The 18890-nt window shown below is 49.5% G+C and overlaps 1 protein-coding gene across 1 annotated transcript; it reads left to right on the plus strand.

Moving 5' to 3' along the window:
• Nucleotides 1-7253: 7253 nt before the first annotated feature.
• On the plus strand, nucleotides 7254-13390 carry Pck1 (phosphoenolpyruvate carboxykinase 1). The gene is made up of 10 exons (XM_034495255.2): nucleotides 7254-7409; nucleotides 7584-7848; nucleotides 8174-8355; nucleotides 8960-9163; nucleotides 9442-9629; nucleotides 10212-10374; nucleotides 11127-11351; nucleotides 11434-11565; nucleotides 12120-12215; nucleotides 12347-13390. Exons 2-10 carry the CDS (start codon nucleotides 7625-7627, stop codon nucleotides 12799-12801), a joined length of 1869 nt encoding a protein of 622 aa, XP_034351146.1. The 5' UTR covers nucleotides 7254-7409; nucleotides 7584-7624; the 3' UTR covers nucleotides 12802-13390.
• Nucleotides 13391-18890: the final 5500 nt, after the last annotated feature.

Consider the following 18890-nt stretch of genomic DNA (forward strand, 5'->3'; position numbering starts at 1 on the left):
CAATGCCTGCGGTGGAGAGATCACATCCTCAGAAGGCTCCAACAGCTGAATGTTTGCACATCTCTGTTTCATCTTCTGAGTCCACCCTTGTAGCAAAATTCACACCTCATTCCTGAGCCCCAAGTGAGGTGTTTTAATCTTAGATTGGCTTTTCCGATTCTTTGATCTAGGATATATGCAAGCAGACTTGGTGGCTTAAACTTGCAAAGGTATTAGTGGCCAGGCTGACGACCTGAGCTCAGGCTCCACAGGGTGGAGAGGAAGCAGACTCCTGAGAGCTGTTCTCTGACTTGCACAGGCACGGGCACGGGCACGGGCACGGGGACGGGCACAGGCACAGGCATGGCACAGGCATGGCACAGGCATGGGGACGGGCAGAAACATGTAATAGAAGAAGACAAAGGAGCCACTGCACTCTTGGGGACAGCTATGGCACAACCCTGTTAGGTCAGGGTCTCTCAGCTGGAGACCACAGTCTCATGGTGTCCCAGGCAATGTGGAGAAATACTGAGGGGTGTCCTGGAGATAGGCAGACATTGGAGACTCTTCTGCACCCCAAAGTAGGCTTTGGCCCCCTCTTGTCATGCTGCCCCAACTTTTCCCAACATTTTCTAGAAAGGGATTGGACTACAAGGTTAGGTCTTTGTTGTCTTGTTATTGTTCCCTCTCCCCACTCAGACAGGGTTTCACTTTGTAGCCCTCTCTGTCCTGGAACTCTCCCCATAGGCCAGGCTGGCCCCAAAACTCACAGAGATCTGCTTGCCTCTACTTCCTGAGTGCTGAAATCAAAGATGTGTTCCACCACTGTCTTTTTTTTTTTTAGGGGTGAAATTCAGGGCTGGAGAGATGCCTCAGTAGTTAAAAGCACTGAATGCTCTTCCAGAGGACCTGGGTTCAATTCCCAGCACCCATATGGCAGGTCACAACCGTCTATAACTCCAGGATCCAATACTTTTACACAGATGTACCTGCAGGCAAAACATCAGTGCACCTAAAATTTAAAAAAATGAATTATTTAATAAAGGGGTGAAATTCCCACAACATGAATGAACCATTTAGAGACGCGCAGTTTAGTGGCTTGGGTCATGTCTAGTCACCCCTCCTCATAGTTTCAGAACAGCTAGAGGGGTCCAAGAAGAGGTGTTAAGGACCTTTCAATTCACCATTCATTCAACTGAAAGACCCTGCCCTCCAGGCTGCAGAGAGAACATCTAAATATTTGTCCCTGACAAACATTGTTGGGGTGGATGACCCAAATTCCCCTGGTGACGATTCCAGGCTGCAGTGTTTTCTTGCTGTCGGGAACTTCCAGGGAGAGGTCAGCCAGGTGACCCTCCAGTAGCCCATCCTCAATAGAGATTCCAGAATGACTTGTGAAAGTGCTTTTGACTCTAGTGTGTTGTTTCTTGCTTCCTTCTAGAAAAACTTAGCCACCCTTTGCCTTGCCAGTAGGTGTCCCTATGAGTTCTGATCTCTGCACTGAGTGGCCTCTCTGCAGATGCCTTACCTTGCTGTTGCTGTAGGGAGGGACCCCTCTATCCATGGCTGTGGTGACCTGGGGAGGTTGTAGTCTGGGGATGAGAGATGTACTTTGGGGAGATGGAGGACAGGGCTTGATCTCTGGTGATGAGTAAACTTCCTGGCTGTGAAGTTCTTCCACACACTAAGATTTAGTATGGAAGCCTGAGACTCACATCGGGGGAGCCAGGCTCTGTGGATGAAGGGAACTCTAGGTACATCTCTCTGGGTCTTCATTTTAGTCTGGAGGAGGCTTGGTGGGAATACTCCAGCCCTGAGGGCAACATCTCAAACCCACAGACCCGGCTTCTGCTGTTTCCAGAGATTAGGGTTCAGCTGTGGAAAGGATGCTCTGTCAGTGACTTCCAGGCCACCAAAGCTCACCAAGGCATGTCCCAACCACTCACGAATCACCAGAATTCTCCACCGGGAGACCTCATGAAGTCCACGGCGTTTCTCACGTTTACCTGGTCCATAACATCTGTCCATGGCCACCACCCATCTATGTATCTGACAACCCTTGCATCTTGATGGGCCCTGGTCAGGGTTAGATTGCCTTTTCCTGCAGGCAGGGTCTTGTGTTGCTCTGTCCAATCTTGAATTTATTATGTAGTCAAGGATGACCTTGAATGCCTGGTCCTTCTGTTTCTACCTCCGATTGCTAGGATTACAGGTGTGTACCACCATGTCTAATTTATGGGTGCCCGGGGAACAAACTCAGGGCCTTGTGCATGCTAGGCAAACACTCCACCAACAGAGGCACACCTGCGATCTTCACACTGCTTCCTAACTGCTCTATTCTGTGTGGGCTTCTAGAGCCCCGAAGACAGCCTATCTGAAGGAACACTGGATCTGCGGCGTTACCCAGCACTCTTCTGAAAGCCACCTCCCCTCTACCTGCTCAGATGGTCAGGAACATCAGGAGGGCCAGACCCTGGCTTGGAGGCTCAGGGTACTTGGTAAAAGACTCCTTAAATGCATGTATCAGTCATGTCTGTCTGTCCCGTGGCTTCTGAGGACAAGTGTAAGCATGTCTAGGAAGGTACTTGTGACTGTAGAACCCATAGTCTCTGTCTACGTCATCGCTATTGATCCTAGTTTGTATGCAAATACAGCTATCACTGTCCTCAGAGGACATGAGCTGTGGACACAGGGACAGGCCAGGTGTGTGTAGCCTTTTTCTATAGGACCACTGAATGAGTCAGACTCACTGTCCTGCTTCTGCCTTCTGGATACTAGATTACACCATACCTGGCAGGGATTGTCTGTCTGTCTGTCTGTCTGTCTGTCTGTCCATCTCAATCTCTATCTCTGTCTCTGTCTCTATCTTTCTTTTGGTTTTTCAAGGCAGGGTTTCTATGTTTAGCCCTGACTGTCCTGGAACACACTCTGTAAACCAGGCTAGCCTCAAACTCACAGAAATCTACCTGTCTCAGCCTCTTGAGTGCTTAAAGGCATAAGGTTAAAGGTGTGCACCACCACCACCCAGTTCAGGGATTTTCTTAAAGCACCATGTGTATGGGCTGGCTGTGTGATTTGCAGGGCCAAGTATGGAAATAAAAATAAAGGACCCTTGGTTCTAAAAGGATGAAGCGATATTTCTCTTTTTCTTTGCTTTCTCCACCTGAATGGTGTCCACAACCTGATAGTTAAATGCTACACCTCCTCAGGCACCAGGAAGATGCCAAAAGATGCCTGCCTACCTCCCTCTGCTTAAGCACAGGTCCTTTTCAGGGATAGAGTGTGGTAGGCCACTGAGCAGGATGGAAAGAATAGAGAATATATTTTTCCAAGATCCAGCTATGCCCATAACTCCTTGAGTAGTCCTGAGGATGAGTATGTAGGTGGTGTCGGCTGTGTGCCTAAGATTAAATCCTGGAGAAATACAGAGCTGATCAAAGTCCCAGGCTCACAGCTTGTACAACTTCCATTCTGCTCAAGAACACCATCAGCTGTCCAGCCAGTGTTTGCTGAGTGAATGCATGTGGTTTCTTTCTTGAGCCTCAATTTCCTGACCTCTAAAGTGGAGAAGACAATGAAGATCAGAGAGGATCACGGGAAGCCCAGGTTAGGAAGTTCATCTTCACAGGACTGGGACCTAGTGGGCACTGGAGAGTCTGGTTAGCAAACAGGACTTTAAATGTTTCTTTATCTTGTCAGAGCTGTGAAACTAACTGCCTTTCTCAAGGCTACAACCGATGAGACTGTTGTTGAGGTAACATGTACAGTAGGTTCTGGAAGGACCATGGAAGAAGATAACTGTGATGGCTGTTCTTGGTTGTCACCTTTACTACACTGGGAATGAACTACAATCCAGAAAGGGAGGGCACACCTGGAAGAGATGTTTTTGCTTGGTTTGAATCTGTGAATCCACTTCTAGCCTGGATCTTTAAGGTGGGAAGACACACACTCTTTTTGGGTTTTGTTTGTTTTGCTTTTTTTTTTTTTTTTGAGACAAAGTTTCTTTGTGTAGCCCTGGCTATCCTGGTACTAGCTCTGTAGACCAGACTGGCCCCAACTCAGAGAGATCTGCCTGCCTCTGCATCCTGAGTCCTGGGAGACACACATCTTTAATCCAGATCTTGAGGCAGAAAGACACATCTTTAATCTGGGCCACACCTTCTGCTGGAAGTCTATATAAGAACATGGAAGAAGGAAGCTTCTGCTCTTTACCTACTTACTTTCTCGTTGCCAGCACATCCATTCCTTCACTGGCATTATGGACGATTCTAGCATATACAGAGGATCAGCAGAGACTGTCAGCCTTGCGGACTGAGAAACTACTGGATTCTTGGACTTTCCGTTCACAGCCAGACATTGTTGTATTAGCTGGACTGCAGCCTGTAAATCATTCCAAAAACCACACACACACATATATATATATATACATATATATATACATATATATATGTATGTGTGTATATATATATATATACACATACAGACACACAGATATACACATATATGTATATATGTATATGTGTATATGTGTATATACATCTATATGTATATATATACACATACACATATATGTATGTATGTATATACACATGTATGTATGTATATACACATACACACATATATATGTATATGTATACATACACATATATGTGTATATATACGTATACATGTATATATACACACATATACGTATATATATGTGTGTATATATGTGTCTATATATGTATATATGTATATATATATACACACATATATATAGACATATATAGATATATATGTGTGTGAAACCATATATGTGTGTGTATATATATACATATATACATTCATAAAACATATACATATGTCATATACACACATATATAATACATATGAATAGATGATAGATAGATAGACAGATAGATCTATAAGTTCTGTTACTCTTGAGAGCCTTAACTAATACAGCAGTATAATTTTGACTGTTTCTGAGTGCCTGGACTTCCTCTCTTCCTCTCCGAAGCAGCTTTACATCTGGAAACAACTGTCTACAGACTTGGCAGAGAACTGCCCTGATTTATGGGAACATGAACCTAAGTAGTCCTGAGAGTCTAGGGCATCTCCATATGTCTGTATGAGAAGCCATGTGGGAAACTCCCACGTGGTGGGAATTCCTGGCTTTCTGCTTGTCCTGTAGGAGACTGAACATCACGCCAGGTGGGCTGGGTGCTCTCTGGGAAGCCCCCCTGCAGGGCGGCTGGCACTCAACACCTAGCAGTCCCTCTGAGGCTTATTCAAGATAAAGCAGTAGGAAGATGCTGGGGCTCGCAGTACCTCCCTGGGAAGGGGACAGAGGGCTGTCCAGTGAGGCCTCTTTCGGGCAGGAAATCACTAAGATAAGGGAAGACTGGACCCCAAGATGTCCTTAGTTAGGGGTGAAGACACTCTAACCAGCTTTGCCTGTCCTCAGAGTCCTGTTCTCTGTGTCTCGGTCCTAGAGGATCCTGGAACTTTGTGTGGTCATTTGTAACCCTGTATCTGCCTTGGGAGGTTTTGACAAGATACAGTATACTGTATGTGGGGGTACTGACTAATTGGAAGGTCCTGGAGACCCCTGCTCCTCCACCATCCTAGAGCTACTCTATTCCTCCCGGGAGGCTCACAGCAGAAGTCCCTTGGATGTATTCAGAGTGTTGTAAAGCTCCAGGTAAGTTGTAGTCTCACCTTTCTGTTTTCAATTTAACCTTCCAGGGATTCAAACCCATGATAGTTTTAGCAGCAGAGTGGGGATTGGCGAAGACTCTCAGAGGAAGTGTGTACTGGAAAGGTTGTTTTAGCCCATGCCTGGTGTGGAGACACTGAGAAGGACATTCTGGCTGGGTTGACACCCAACGGTTTACTTAGGGTGAAGCCACCCTTCATGGGAGGTCTCAGTGACCTGAAGAGGAAGTTGCTTCTTCTCTACTGACACAGAAGGTCCAGCAGATGAACCCCAGAAGGCTGGAAGTGAGGTGCAGGAGGCAGGAGGTATTCATATAGCTTTGCAGAGTGAGTCAAGCCCTATAGTCCAGGCCAAAAGCACTCTGGGATGGCTCTTCACAGTGCCTCAAATCTGACACAAGTCTCAGTAAGCAGAATCACAAAGTTGCCTGTCAGATCATCCTCCTGCCTACAGGGAAGTGGCCCCCTACTCTGAGGCCAACTGTGGAAACCGGACCTTGCCACTCCCTCTAAGGCCAGCTGAGGGAGCAGGGCCTGCCCATGGGCTCTCTCTCTCATTGACTTCTCACTCCTAAACTCCAGCAAGCAAGCTCTCGGCTCATTCAATTGGCACAAAGGTCTGTGGCAGAGGAGATTCTTCACAACTGTGATAAAGGTCTTGGTGCTCAAGTGTAACCCAGCAGAACGCCCAGGCCCCTCCCTCTTCTCCCCAGACTCTCAAACTTGCAGCTCCAAGGGTGACTGTATCTAACCTAGAACTTCTTAAAGAAGACACGGAAGGGTCTAGAAAAGACAGTAGTGCTCACAAGGGATCCCACGGTACTCTGTAGCCCAGCCTGACTGATGCATACTCTTTTGGCTCTCACCAGCCAGCTGGGACCTGTTTAGTGATCTTTCTGCCTCAGTTTCCTAGTCTGTACCCGGGATTGTCAGAATTCCATTTCAAGCATAAATGTTTTATGAGCTGACGTACAACATTTGGAGCAGGGGTCAGGATGTATGGATGAGTGATTATTGTGTGTCAGGCGTTGTCCCGTCAGAACACAGCTTACAGCCATTCCTACACTCTGCATGTTCATCTTGGGATGGCCAGAGAATCCCCCAGATACCTAGTGAGGTAACACACCCCAGCTAACTCAGCTGCTGCAGACTTTGTCTACAAGTCTCACGTCTCAGAGCTGAGTTTCCTTCTCATGACCTTTGACCGTGGGAGTGACACCTCACAGCTGTGGTGTTTTGACAACCAGCAGCCACTGGTACACAAAATGTGCAGCATCTGAAGTCCAAGAGGCGTCCCGGCTAGGCCCGTCCCTGACCCCCACCTGAGAATTAAGGCAAGAGCCTGTAGTTTGCATCAGCAACAGGCAGGGTCAAAGTTTAGTCAATCGAATGTTGTGTAAGGACTCACTATGGCTGACAGAGGGACCTGGGGCCTCCCAGAACTCTTTAACAACCTCAAGTTCAATCATTATCTCCCTGGAGTTTATTGTGTTAAGTCAATTCCAAACCGTGCTGACCATGGCTATGATCCAAAGACCTGCCCCTTACGTCAGAGGCGAGCCTCCGGGTCCAGCTGAGGGGCAGGGCTGTCCTCCCTTCTGTATAGTATTTAAAGCGAGGAGGGCTGGCTACCGAGCACGGTTGGCCTTCCCTCTGGGAACACGCCCTCGGTCAACAGGGGAAATCCGGCAAGGCGCTCTGCGATCTCTGATCCAGACCTTCCGAAAGGAAGAAAGGTAGGCTGGGTCATTTCATTAACCTCTCCAAAAATACCAGTGAGGGGTCCACTCGTGTACTTTACCCTGACAACCACGGCTTCCTAGCCATGTGCAACCCATGCAAAGTCTACAGAAGGAGCGGGAAGGGGCCCATGGGTGCTGGTGTTCAAGAGCCTTTTTTTTCTGTTTCAGGTGGCACCGGAGTCCCTGCCTCTCTCATCACCGTTGCAAACATGCCTCCTCAGCTGCATAATGGTCTGGACTTCTCTGCCAAGGTCATCCAGGGCAGCCTCGACAGCCTGCCCCAGGCTGTGAGGAAGTTCGTGGAAAGTAATGCTCAACTGTGCCAGCCGGAGTATATCCACATCTGTGACGGCTCTGAGGAGGAGTACGGGCAGTTGCTGGCTCACATGCAGGAGGAGGGTGTCATCCGCAAGCTGAAGAAATATGACAACTGGTGAGTCCCCTCAGCCCAAACTCTCTGGCCCACAGGCTCCCCAGCTCTACCTTCTTGGATCCTGGAGAATGAAGGAAGACCTTGCAGTAACAAACACCTGAGAAGCTTAAGCGATCCCTGTGAGGTTAGCATAGGCAGCCATTAGATTCCAGATAACCATGTCAGGCGACCCCTCTCCCCAGGGCCAGCTCACTGTCTAGCAAATGTCCACCTGGTCAAGTCCCTGTTGTCCTTGTGTCCTGAAAGGCTGGAAAGACCTTGACATGGGCAAGAGAGGTCCATCCCCAAGGATACCTTGCTGAAGGAGTCCCTGTGACTTTTTCAGTTGGCTGGCTCTCACTGACCCCCGGGATGTGGCCAGGATCGAAAGCAAGACGGTCATCATCACCCAAGAGCAGAGAGACACAGTACCCATCCCTAAAACTGGCCTCAGCCAGCTGGGCCGCTGGATGTCAGAAGAGGACTTTGAGAAAGCATTCAACGCCAGGTTCCCAGGGTGCATGAAAGGTGTGTGAGACCAGACCCCAGGCCTCACGGTGTGCTGTGTGTCATTCATGCTTCTAATCGTGGCCCGAGCTGCACAGGGTGGCCCATATGTGAAGTGCACTGTCTGGTTCTGTTTCATGGTTGGTGACACACAGGAGTATTAAAATGTCCTCTGCAAGTCCTGGTGGCTCAGGTCTGTCATCCCAGAAGTGGAAGCTAAGGCAGGAACACTCAAAGTTTAAGGCCAGCCTGAGCAATTTACACTTGGTCTCAAAGGACAAACTCAGAAGGTGCTGCAGCTGCTGCTCTGTGGTAGAATGTTTGCCTAGAATTTCCAAGGCCTGGGGTCCAATCCTTAATATCAAACCGATAAAACAGAAACTACGTACATAAAATGTTTCCCATTCACGTGGATGTAAAGCAGCTTAATTCAGACAAACGGGAGGGTTATAAACCATTTAATTTCAGCATTTTGCAGTTTCCACTGGCCTCCTAACCCCGAGGCTGGTGGCCCATAGGGTATGGTGTGGAAGACATGGCCGTGGGTACCATTAGGAAGAAGAGTGGAGGAAGCTCAGTGGGCCTCCATGGATTCTTACCTTCTTCCACCCACCCACCTCTGCAGGCCGCACCATGTACGTCATCCCATTCAGCATGGGGCCACTGGGCTCGCCGCTGGCCAAGATTGGTATTGAGCTGACAGACTCACCCTATGTGGTGGCCAGCATGCGGATCATGACTCGAATGGGGATATCTGTGCTGGAGGCCCTAGGCAACGGGGAGTTTATCAAGTGCCTCCACTCTGTGGGGTGCCCTCTCCCCTTAAAAAGTAAGTACATTCTTTCCAGATTGAAAGTGGAGAGGTTGGGGAAGGGTTCGGAGTGGGTAGGATGCTCTCTTGGTGTGCATGAGGCCTTGAGGTTGATCCCAGACACCAAATAAACTGGACGTGCTGGAACAGGCCTGTCACCCCAGCACTCAGGGGTCAGAAGGGTCAAAAGGGTCAGAAGTCCAGGTCCTTCTTAGCTTCGTAGCTGGTTCAAGGCCCACCTGGAGACTTGGGCAAGGATGCGTATCACGAGTTCACTGCTGCTTGCTTGTTCTCAGAGCCTTTAGTCAACAACTGGGCCTGCAACCCCGAGCAGACCCTGATCGCCCACCTCCCGGACCGCAGAGAGATCATCTCCTTTGGAAGTGGATATGGTGGGAACTCACTCCTCGGGAAGAAATGCTTTGCGCTGCGGATCGCCAGCCGGCTGGCTAAGGAGGAAGGGTGGCTAGCGGAGCACATGCTGGTAAGTGATCAGGGAATCCTGGGCAGAAATTCGGAGGGCCAGGGGCAGCAAAGGTGGGCCATGTCAAGATTTCCAACCTCTGAGGGCTTAAGGGCAGCGTGGAGCCAAGTTGACTCGAAGTGCCCTAGCGTTCATCTCTTTGAAGGAGGCTCAGACACTGGAGCATCAGGGACCTTGGGGATTTTATTCTTTTTTTTTTTTTTTTTTTTTTTTTTTACCCAGACACCATGCATCAGTTTATCCTGATGCATGAGGGATGGATCGGGGGAATCTGCCTTTGGGGAGACCCTAGGTGCTTTCCCAGACCTTTGCTGCAGGAGGGGACACGGGTCTTCGTTTCTTAGACAATAGCAGTGTTCTCAGTCTCCCCCTCTTTCTTCCCTTCATCCTCATCATTGTCTTTTTAATTTTCTGCCCCCTCCCTCCCTCCATTAATTTGGAAGACAGTCCCAAGTTTTTGTTGAAGACATACACCCTTTGTCTCTCTCTCTTACCATATGAATGATAACGGAGTTTATTGTGACAGTTTTATACGCGCATGCCAAGGATCAGAGATACTAAAGCTGACCCCTCTCCCTGCAGATCCTGGGCATAACTAACCCCGAAGGCAAGAAGAAGTACCTGGCAGCAGCCTTCCCTAGTGCCTGTGGGAAGACCAACTTGGCCATGATGAACCCCACCCTCCCCGGGTGGAAAGTTGAATGTGTGGGTGATGACATCGCCTGGATGAAGTTTGATGTCCAAGGTGAGTCTTCAGGTCTGGCTGATGACAGTCGTGGCCTCTGATGAGTGGCTGGCTTCAAACACACTACCACCATCTCCTAAACTGCCAACGCTGGGCACTGAGTGTTTGACTTCAGAGTCAGCAAGGTGTCTACAGTACCGCCCTGCAGGCCTTCTGTGGGTCCCATCTACACAGAGAGGGCCATGACAGGCTGTTTGCTTACAAGGATCCATCTGTTTGCATGACATTGCTGGGGCCACTGAGACAAGTCTATGGGTAAAGGCACTTGCCACCAAGCTTGATGACCTGAGTTTCATTCCTAAAAACCTAAACAGTAGGGAGAGAGAACCGACTCTTGCAAGTTATTCTCCAACCTCCTTATGTGTGCCTTGGAACACTCACACCCCCCACACACACACTCACACACTCACACACACACTCATACTCTCTCTCTCTCTCTCTCTCTCTCTCACACACACACACACACACACACACACACACACACACACACACACACACACACAGAGAGTGAGAGAGCCACTAAATAATATTTTAAAATAAGAGAGAATGTGTTGTAAGAAACAGTGAAGAAGCAGAAAACTGCAGAGTCTGCGTTGGCCATGGTGTGTAGATGGAAACGGATGGCTGTGTAGTTTAGAACGGGGAGGAGAAAGATGTGAACTTTAGGGTGTGAGCTAGCCCAGCAAAGCATTAAGAACTCTGGGGTACTAGGCTCGCATTCATACCTCCCTCTCTGTCTTGCAACTTTTCAGGCAACTTAAGGGCTATCAACCCAGAAAATGGTTTTTTTGGAGTGGCTCCTGGCACCTCAGTGAAGACAAATCCGAATGCCATTAAGACCATCCAGAAAAACACCATCTTCACCAATGTGGCTGAGACTAGTGATGGGGGTGTTTACTGGGAAGGCATTGACGAGCCTCTGGCCCCAGGGGTCACCATCACCTCTTGGAGAAACAAGGAGTGGAGACCACAGGATGGTGAGTCCCCTGAGAGGCCGGGTGCTCTGGCTTCTGGGTGCTACCTATCTGGGGCATGCTAAGGAGTCTCTCTCTCTTGTAGCGGAACCATGTGCCCATCCCAACTCGAGATTCTGCACCCCTGCCAGCCAGTGCCCCATTATTGACCCTGCCTGGGAATCTCCAGAAGGCGTGCCCATTGAGGGTATCATCTTTGGTGGCCGTAGACCTGCAGGTGAGGAGGCATCTTCTACACAGGCTGGGAACCGGGGTGTGGTGATACAAATAAATCCAGGAAATATTTTTCCAAGCTGGTTCCAAATATCTTCCTTTCCCTATATCCAGACTAACTGGGCAGGTTTACATGTAGGGCCAGCCTTCTGATCACCAATGGCCTCTCTGAGTCTGTGATCTGAGGTAGCTCAGGCCAGTGTTTCTGCGTCACTGAGTGATCTCTCTGCTTGGGACTGCCCTTAGTGGTTTCCTGTTCATTGTCTCTGTAGGTGAAAGGTTAATTCAACAGAAAATTCTGCTTGTCAGGCCTAGAGCAGCTCATACCTGTAATCCTAGCACTTGGATGGATGAGGCAGGGGGATTGCTGAGAGTTCAGGGTTGGCCTGGGCTACAATGTAAGCTCCAGGATATCTTGGGCTACAGAGTGAAACTTTCTCATCAAAACAAAACAAAACAAAACAGAAAGAAAGATACTGCTTGGTTGAATTGCGGCATAGCACCTCTAGAGAGTTCAGATGTCTTAATTCTTTAGTGATCTTTGTCTCCCTGCTCAAGGTGTCCCCCTTGTCTATGAAGCTCTCAGCTGGCAGCACGGGGTGTTTGTCGGAGCAGCCATGAGATCAGAAGCCACAGCTGCTGCTGAACACAAGGGTGAGTCAAAGTCTGGCCCCAAGGCCAGGATAGGCAACCCAAGTCCTCTTCTTGGTGTCTGTCATGGAGGGAGAGGGAGAGAGAATCTGGTATGACTGGGTCAGAGGTAAATGGTGGTCTCTCTGTGACAGGCAAGGTCATCATGCATGACCCCTTTGCTATGCGACCCTTCTTTGGCTACAACTTTGGCAAATACCTGGCCCACTGGCTGAGCATGGCCCACCGCCCAGCAGCCAAGTTGCCCAAGATCTTCCACGTCAACTGGTTCCGGAAGGACAAAGATGGCAAGTTCCTCTGGCCAGGCTTTGGCGAGAACTCCCGTGTGCTGGAGTGGATGTTCAGACGGATTGAAGGGGAAGACAGCGCCAGACTCACGCCCATTGGCTACATCCCTAAGGAAAATGCCCTGAACTTGAAAGGCCTGGGGGCCATCAACATGGAGGAGCTGTTCGGAATCTCTAAGGAGTTCTGGGAGAAGGAGGTGGAGGAGATTGACAGGTATCTGGAGGACCAGGTCAACGCTGACCTCCCTTACGAAATTGAGACAGAGCTCCAAGCCCTGAAACAGAGAATCAGCCAGATGTAAATCCCGACGGGGGGGTGTCTTGAGGGTCACCCCTTCCTGCTCACAGCATGCACTGGGAGCTAGGAGAAAACCAGCCTGCTCCAACTTTGAGACGGGCACAATGCTGAGTAGATCAGAAAAGCACCTTTTAATCGTTGTGTAGCACAGAGAACACGGTAGGGACAAATAAGATTGGGAGGGGATATCACGGCAGGTTCTCCGAAGTTTGCATCTGACACCGATGGGGGTTTTGGTTCCATTTCAAGGTCACTCAGGAATCCAGTTCTTCACGTTAGCTGTAGCAGTTAGCTAAAATACACAGAAAACATACTTGAGCTGTGTGCGTGTGCGTGTGCGTGTGTGTGTGTTTGTGTGTGTGTGTGTACACACGCCTGTCTGTCCCATTGTCTACAATGTATTTAAAACCTTTGGGGGGGAAATCTTGGGCAAGTTTGTAGTTGTAACTAGAGAGCCATGTTGCTTTGTTGCTAGTATGTATGTTTAAATTATTTTTATACACTGCCCTTTCTTACCTTTCTTTACATAATTGAAATCGGTATCCTGACCACTTCTTGGAAAAAATATAAAATAAACTTTTATAGAAAAAGTAGATTTCATCGCCTCTTTTTGGTTTTTATTTGAAAGGGAGAACACACCGATTAAACACCCTGGGGCTCTAGTCCTGCTCCTCTGGGAGCCTGGGGGGATTCACAGCATCACCCTTGAAAGGCGGAACTTGTCAGGGGCTGGGTGCGTGTGAGGGGCCGGACCGGAAGGAGGGACCGGACCGTCAGGAGGAAGAGAGCAGAGCGCCTGGTTTCCCGTGCTATAAATCATTGTTGCCACTAGTTGGCGCTCTTTGGCAGCTTTACAGGACAGGCCTGTGCGTTTGCACAGCTGGATCTAGAGGGTTTAAGGTGAGGTTTAATGAGAGTTTGAGCCTCGGGGACTCAACCTTCTCTGAGAGTGCAGGGTGGACAGGCACAGGCCCTTCTTTGCCTTTAAGCCCTTTCCTAAGCAACACTTTTCTCAGTTTCCATGGGCCTAGAGAATGGGGGGTGGGGGGAAGACAGAAGGAAGAACGTTAATTGTACTCCTCGTGTGTACTCAACACAGCGGCCGTGCCATAGGCTCCCTGGGAAGGGAGATTGCAGGGGCTGGCCCAAGGTCATTGTCCAGCCCTTCCTGGATCTTTTCTGCTTCCTTCGTTTATTGGTTGTTCCAGAAGAGTCTAAACAAACCATAAACTTTATATAGTGTATTACAGGGTGCGTTGCTCCCTCTTGAGTGTGTTGTCCTTTGGGAGAGCTGGCTCAGATCCCCCCACACTCCTCCAGCACACCACAGATGCTGGCTCATTCCCTTAGTCATTAGACACCTCCGGCCACTCCCTTTGAGACTCACCTCCACGGATCCACAATGGCCCAGGGCTCTCCATGGACCCACAATGCCCCAGGGCCCTCCACAGATCCATAATGCCCCAGGGCTCCAGGATCATCCACTTGGGTTGGGACTCAAGAGGCTTCTTTTCCTCTTTAAGTGAACCAGGATTGGAGCCTTGGGCTTCTCATGGGCCTCCCAAAGGCACTAAGCAGCTTGGGCCTTTTCGGCTCCCTTGCTCTGTGTCCCTGCCAGGAATACTGGACCCCGTGAGGACGGGGGCTTGTTCTGTGCAGCTCTTGCATTAATGGCTCCAGGTAGACTCACCTGTGGGGAAGAACTGACCTTCAGTTCCACCCTCCTCCCTCTTTCCTAGCTGACAGGGTCCTCCTGTACCGCATCTATGTCCCCAGGCAGTAGTAGCCTGGTAAAGTATGGAGATGAATGGGACGTCCCAGCTCAGAGCAGGCCTTGGGGTGTGTGAAAAAGTACAGGTTCAAGTCAACAAATCGAGACTACCTCTTTTTTTTTTTTTCAGTGCACCCTCAGGTGATCCACCGCATGGAACTCTGAGCCTCAACTTCCTTGGCAGTACGATGGGGCGGGTAGATTGGCATTCTCTTGAGGATGTCTGAAGGACTGTGACACAGAAAGGGACTCTAAGAGGACAGTAATTTCTTTTGCTTTATTCTAGACACTCGGTGTGGCTGAGTGGAGCCATATCGTGGAGGGGCTCTGTCCTTCCCCCTCCCTGACTCTGATGAGTGACTGTGGCTCTGGGGGCCACTTGGTGTTCTGTGTGGCCTCCATCTCCATCCTCCTTTCTCATAGACATCACGGTGAGAGATGGGAGAAGGAAGGCAATCAGGACCCCAATAGCATTTCTTTCTATGCCCAAATGCCCACAGTTACCTCCGCCTTTCCTAAGCCAGGAACAAATGGGTCTGAGCCTGAGTCCAGCAAATGGACCTTTCTGAGGTGCTCCTGGAGCTTGGTCATTGTAGCTCATTATGTAGTTCTAGCATGCAGGAGGCCCGGGCTCTCCATAGTACCACAAAAGAAAAGGGAAAGAGAGAAGGGGGAGGTGGGAGGGAGGGAGGAAGGGAAGGAAGAAAAGTAAAAATTGTTTCAAGAAAAATAATTCACACCTACCCTAAGAAGAGTATTCAGGTCCTGAAGAGCAAGTTGCTTACTACCATGGTTGGGGCCTAGGAATGATCAGGAAAAGCCCCGCCATAAGAATTAATGAAAGAAGATGTATTTCTTCCAGATTAGGCTACTGGGTTGTGTTAAAATGGAAGAGGATGTGATCTACCTGGGCAGTGTCTGCCTCAGACTTGCCCTCACAGCTGAGAGGCCTGGTTACTGGCCTTATGCCTCGGGGCTACCAGTTCTGCTAGGAGATGATTTCTGCATAGTTCCTGTCAGCCTCACCCCACAACCTGCCATTCCACAGAAGCCCCCAGCTGCAAACCAGTATTTATATCAAGCCTGGAGACCCCTATCCCCAGCCCTGATAAAACACTGAGTCTGACCCTGTCAGTAGATGGAAAGTTCTTTCCACAGGGACAAACGGTGGCTTGAGGCGGAGCATCTGTTGGTTAGGGTAAATTGGAACCAGTGGCCATCTCCCCCACCCTGAACTTTTGCCTGAAGTTTTCCTAGCTAGCTCTTACAGGAAGCTCAGCAAAGTGAGAGGGTCCCCAGGAGAGGCTCAGAATGCAGGCTGAGCCCAGTCCAGGAGTCCTGTGTCCGTGACAGGAGGGCAGCTGGGCGAGATCAGTGCGGGCTTAATTATCACAGAACCATGTCCTTGAGTTATCTTCTCTTAGCCATCTGGGTTTCCTCAGCATGGGCACAAACGCTCTGAGGTCTTTGAGATGCATAGAGTGGGGACTTGGAGGCTGCCACAGAGGAGTAGCAGATGTCACTGAGTCCACAACCACCTCAGGAGCGGGGCCAAGAACACATTTACATGGCTGACACTTCTCCCCGAGAGCCTGTCCCACACACCCCAGGTCCTGTGGCCCAGCTAGGCTCTAAGCCCCTTGGTAATGGGATATGCAAATGAGCCAGTGTTTCCCAGCCTGAGTGGCAGACCTGCTCTCCAGGCAAAGCAATTTACAGCAAAATACGATGTAAATATTTGTTCAGCTCAGGAAAATGACTTTAATTGCATAATTAAACTTGTAGGCTCTACTTCCAGCTGAAAGGGTGGGGAGAGGCCGGCAGCCCAGCAGCAGCTGTCCCTCTGAACTTGTTGACAGTGGGGACTGGCCACTAGTTCTGCTCTTCCTTCAGGCCCTTCTTCCTATGGTGTGAGCCTGGGGAGCAATGGGAGAGGGTGAGGGAAGGAGTGAGGGAAGACAGTGGGTATGGGAAAGACCCTCAGGCAGGCCCTAGGCCAACACCCAATGATCTCCAGCATGTTCTACCATCCATGAGTGACTGGAGCCAAAGGTCAGTTCCCTCACGTGGAAAAGTACCAGCAGAGGCTGCAATGGTGGCACAGGGATGGAGTCTCACTTCTTAGGAGGCTGAGGCGAGAAGGTCACAAGTTCAAGGCCCTCCTGGGCTCTGAGTGAGTTCAAGCTATGTCTAGACAGCTTAGTGAGACCTTGTCTCAAAATCAAAGGTAAAAGCAAGGTCTAGGAAGCAGTTGGACAGTAGAGTGCTCGCCCAACATCTGTCAGGTCCTGTGTTCAATTCCCAGTGATAAAAAAAACAACAACAACAAGCAAACAAAACCAAAATGGGTGGGAAGAGGAAGGGTGCAGTGTGAGAACTCTGCAACAAACCCTTTCAAAATCAAATATTCCTTCCTTTTCCCTCTCTCCTCCTCCTCCTCCTCCTCTTCCTCCTCCTCCTCCTCCTCCTCCTCCTCCTCCTCCTCCTCCTCCTCCTCCTCCTCCTCCTCCTCCTCCTCCTCCTCCTCTTCCTTTTTTAGACACTGTCCGTGTAGTCCAGCCTGGCCTCTAAACTTTCTGTGTAGCAGAGGTTGATCTTGAACTCCTGATCCTCCTGCCTCTACACTCCCGCACTGGGATCACAGGCGTGCTCCAGCTCACCATCCCTGGATGGCATTAAGGAGTCATCCAGGGCTCAGTGCATGCTACACACGCACTATGAACTGAGCTACAGTCTCACCCAACAACCACATTCTTTATTGTAAATGGAAAAGCCAGTCAGTAAAGACACACGTGCTGGGTGACTCCATCTCTGTGAGAACCAGAGCAGAGCAGGCCAGTCTGGGAGACTGAGACAGGTTGGTGGCGACCAGGCGTCCAGGGAGCGGGAGGCTGGGGAGTGTTCAGAGGGTACAAAGTTCCTTTGGGAAACATTCCAAGGCAGATTGTTAGGGAAGTTTTTACAGCTTTGTGAATATATTAAAACCCATTAAATCATGCATTTTAATGGGTGGCTTTTATGGTATCTAAATTACAGCTTCATAAAGTTTGTTTTAAAAAAAAAAGAAAAAAATACAACATAAACACGCATTCACTTAAGGCACATCAGAGACCAGCTGCCTTCCAAAGAGAGAGCTAGAGGCTGATGTTTGTCACCTGCTAAGAGGTATCTGTGCCTCACAGGGATTCTTCCTAGAAGAAATGGCAAATTTCAAAGCTGTGGGACAGCCACCGGCTTACCCCAGGTTCCCAGGTTCAAGGTCATTTAATTCCAGGCCTGTGAGCCTTATAAGAATTCATCTCATTAATGACTGGATAAGAAACTAATGCCAGCTGGGCTTGGTAGTTCATGCTTTTAGTCCCAGCTCTTGGGAGGCAGAGGCAGTTGTATCTCTATGAGTTCGAGGCCAGCCTAGACCACAGAGTGTATTCCAGGACAGCAGGGCTACACAGGAAAACCATGTCTTGGAAAACCAAAATAAAAAAATAAATAAGTAAACAAATGAAGGAAGGAAGGACGGAATGACAAGGAAAGGAAAGGAAAGGAAAGGAAAGGAAAGGAAAGGAAAGGAAAGGAAAGGAAGGAAAGGAAAGGAAGAAAAGGGGTTGAGGAGAAAGAAAAGAAACTAAGGCCAAAGAAATCAGGTCCAGCACAAAGTTCTTTGGCCAGCAGGTGGCAGAGCTGAGACCACCAGGTCTCTCAGGTTCCAAGCACAGATAGTGACCATGACCCTTCAGATATTCCTTCCCAGGGAAGGGAAGAGACCCTAGTCCAAAGCCTAGGACCCTCACAAGTCCTGTCATCAGAAGGAAGCCACGGGGTTAGCCATGATGCTGCCATTGGAAAGGGCTGGCGCAGAAGGGGAGGCTCAGAGTCAGGAGCCCTTCACCTTTTTGTCTTGGCCACAGCCTGCTTCACATCCAGGCTGCAGAAGACAGGCAGAAGCCTCCAGGCTGCCCTTTCAGGGGGTTGCAGAACTGTTTAGTTCTGACGATAAGACACTGGGCCAGCTTTGGGAGAATCCATTAGGGAGGTAGAAGAAACCTGTTCAGTGGCCCAGGGGCCAGTGGGAGGATAGCGTTGGGATCTTGTCATCCAAAGGCCTTGGCCACTATGCCAGATGCCATCCCGTAGAGTACAGGGGCAGCCTTCCAGGGTAGGGCAAAGGTAGGCCCATGCATCCAGATTTGCTTACTGACAAGTTCCCTGTCCAGGCTGAGGCTCTGGGTCCAGTAAGTGGACCCGGGAGCCTGAGATGCCCAGGACTGACCAGTTTGGTCTAGATTGGTTTGGTCCAGTTGGAGTTTCTTGAGTTAAACCTA

This window comes from Arvicanthis niloticus, chromosome 2 (assembly GCF_011762505.2).
Source record: "Arvicanthis niloticus isolate mArvNil1 chromosome 2, mArvNil1.pat.X, whole genome shotgun sequence".
NCBI lineage: Eukaryota > Metazoa > Chordata > Mammalia > Rodentia > Muridae > Arvicanthis > Arvicanthis niloticus.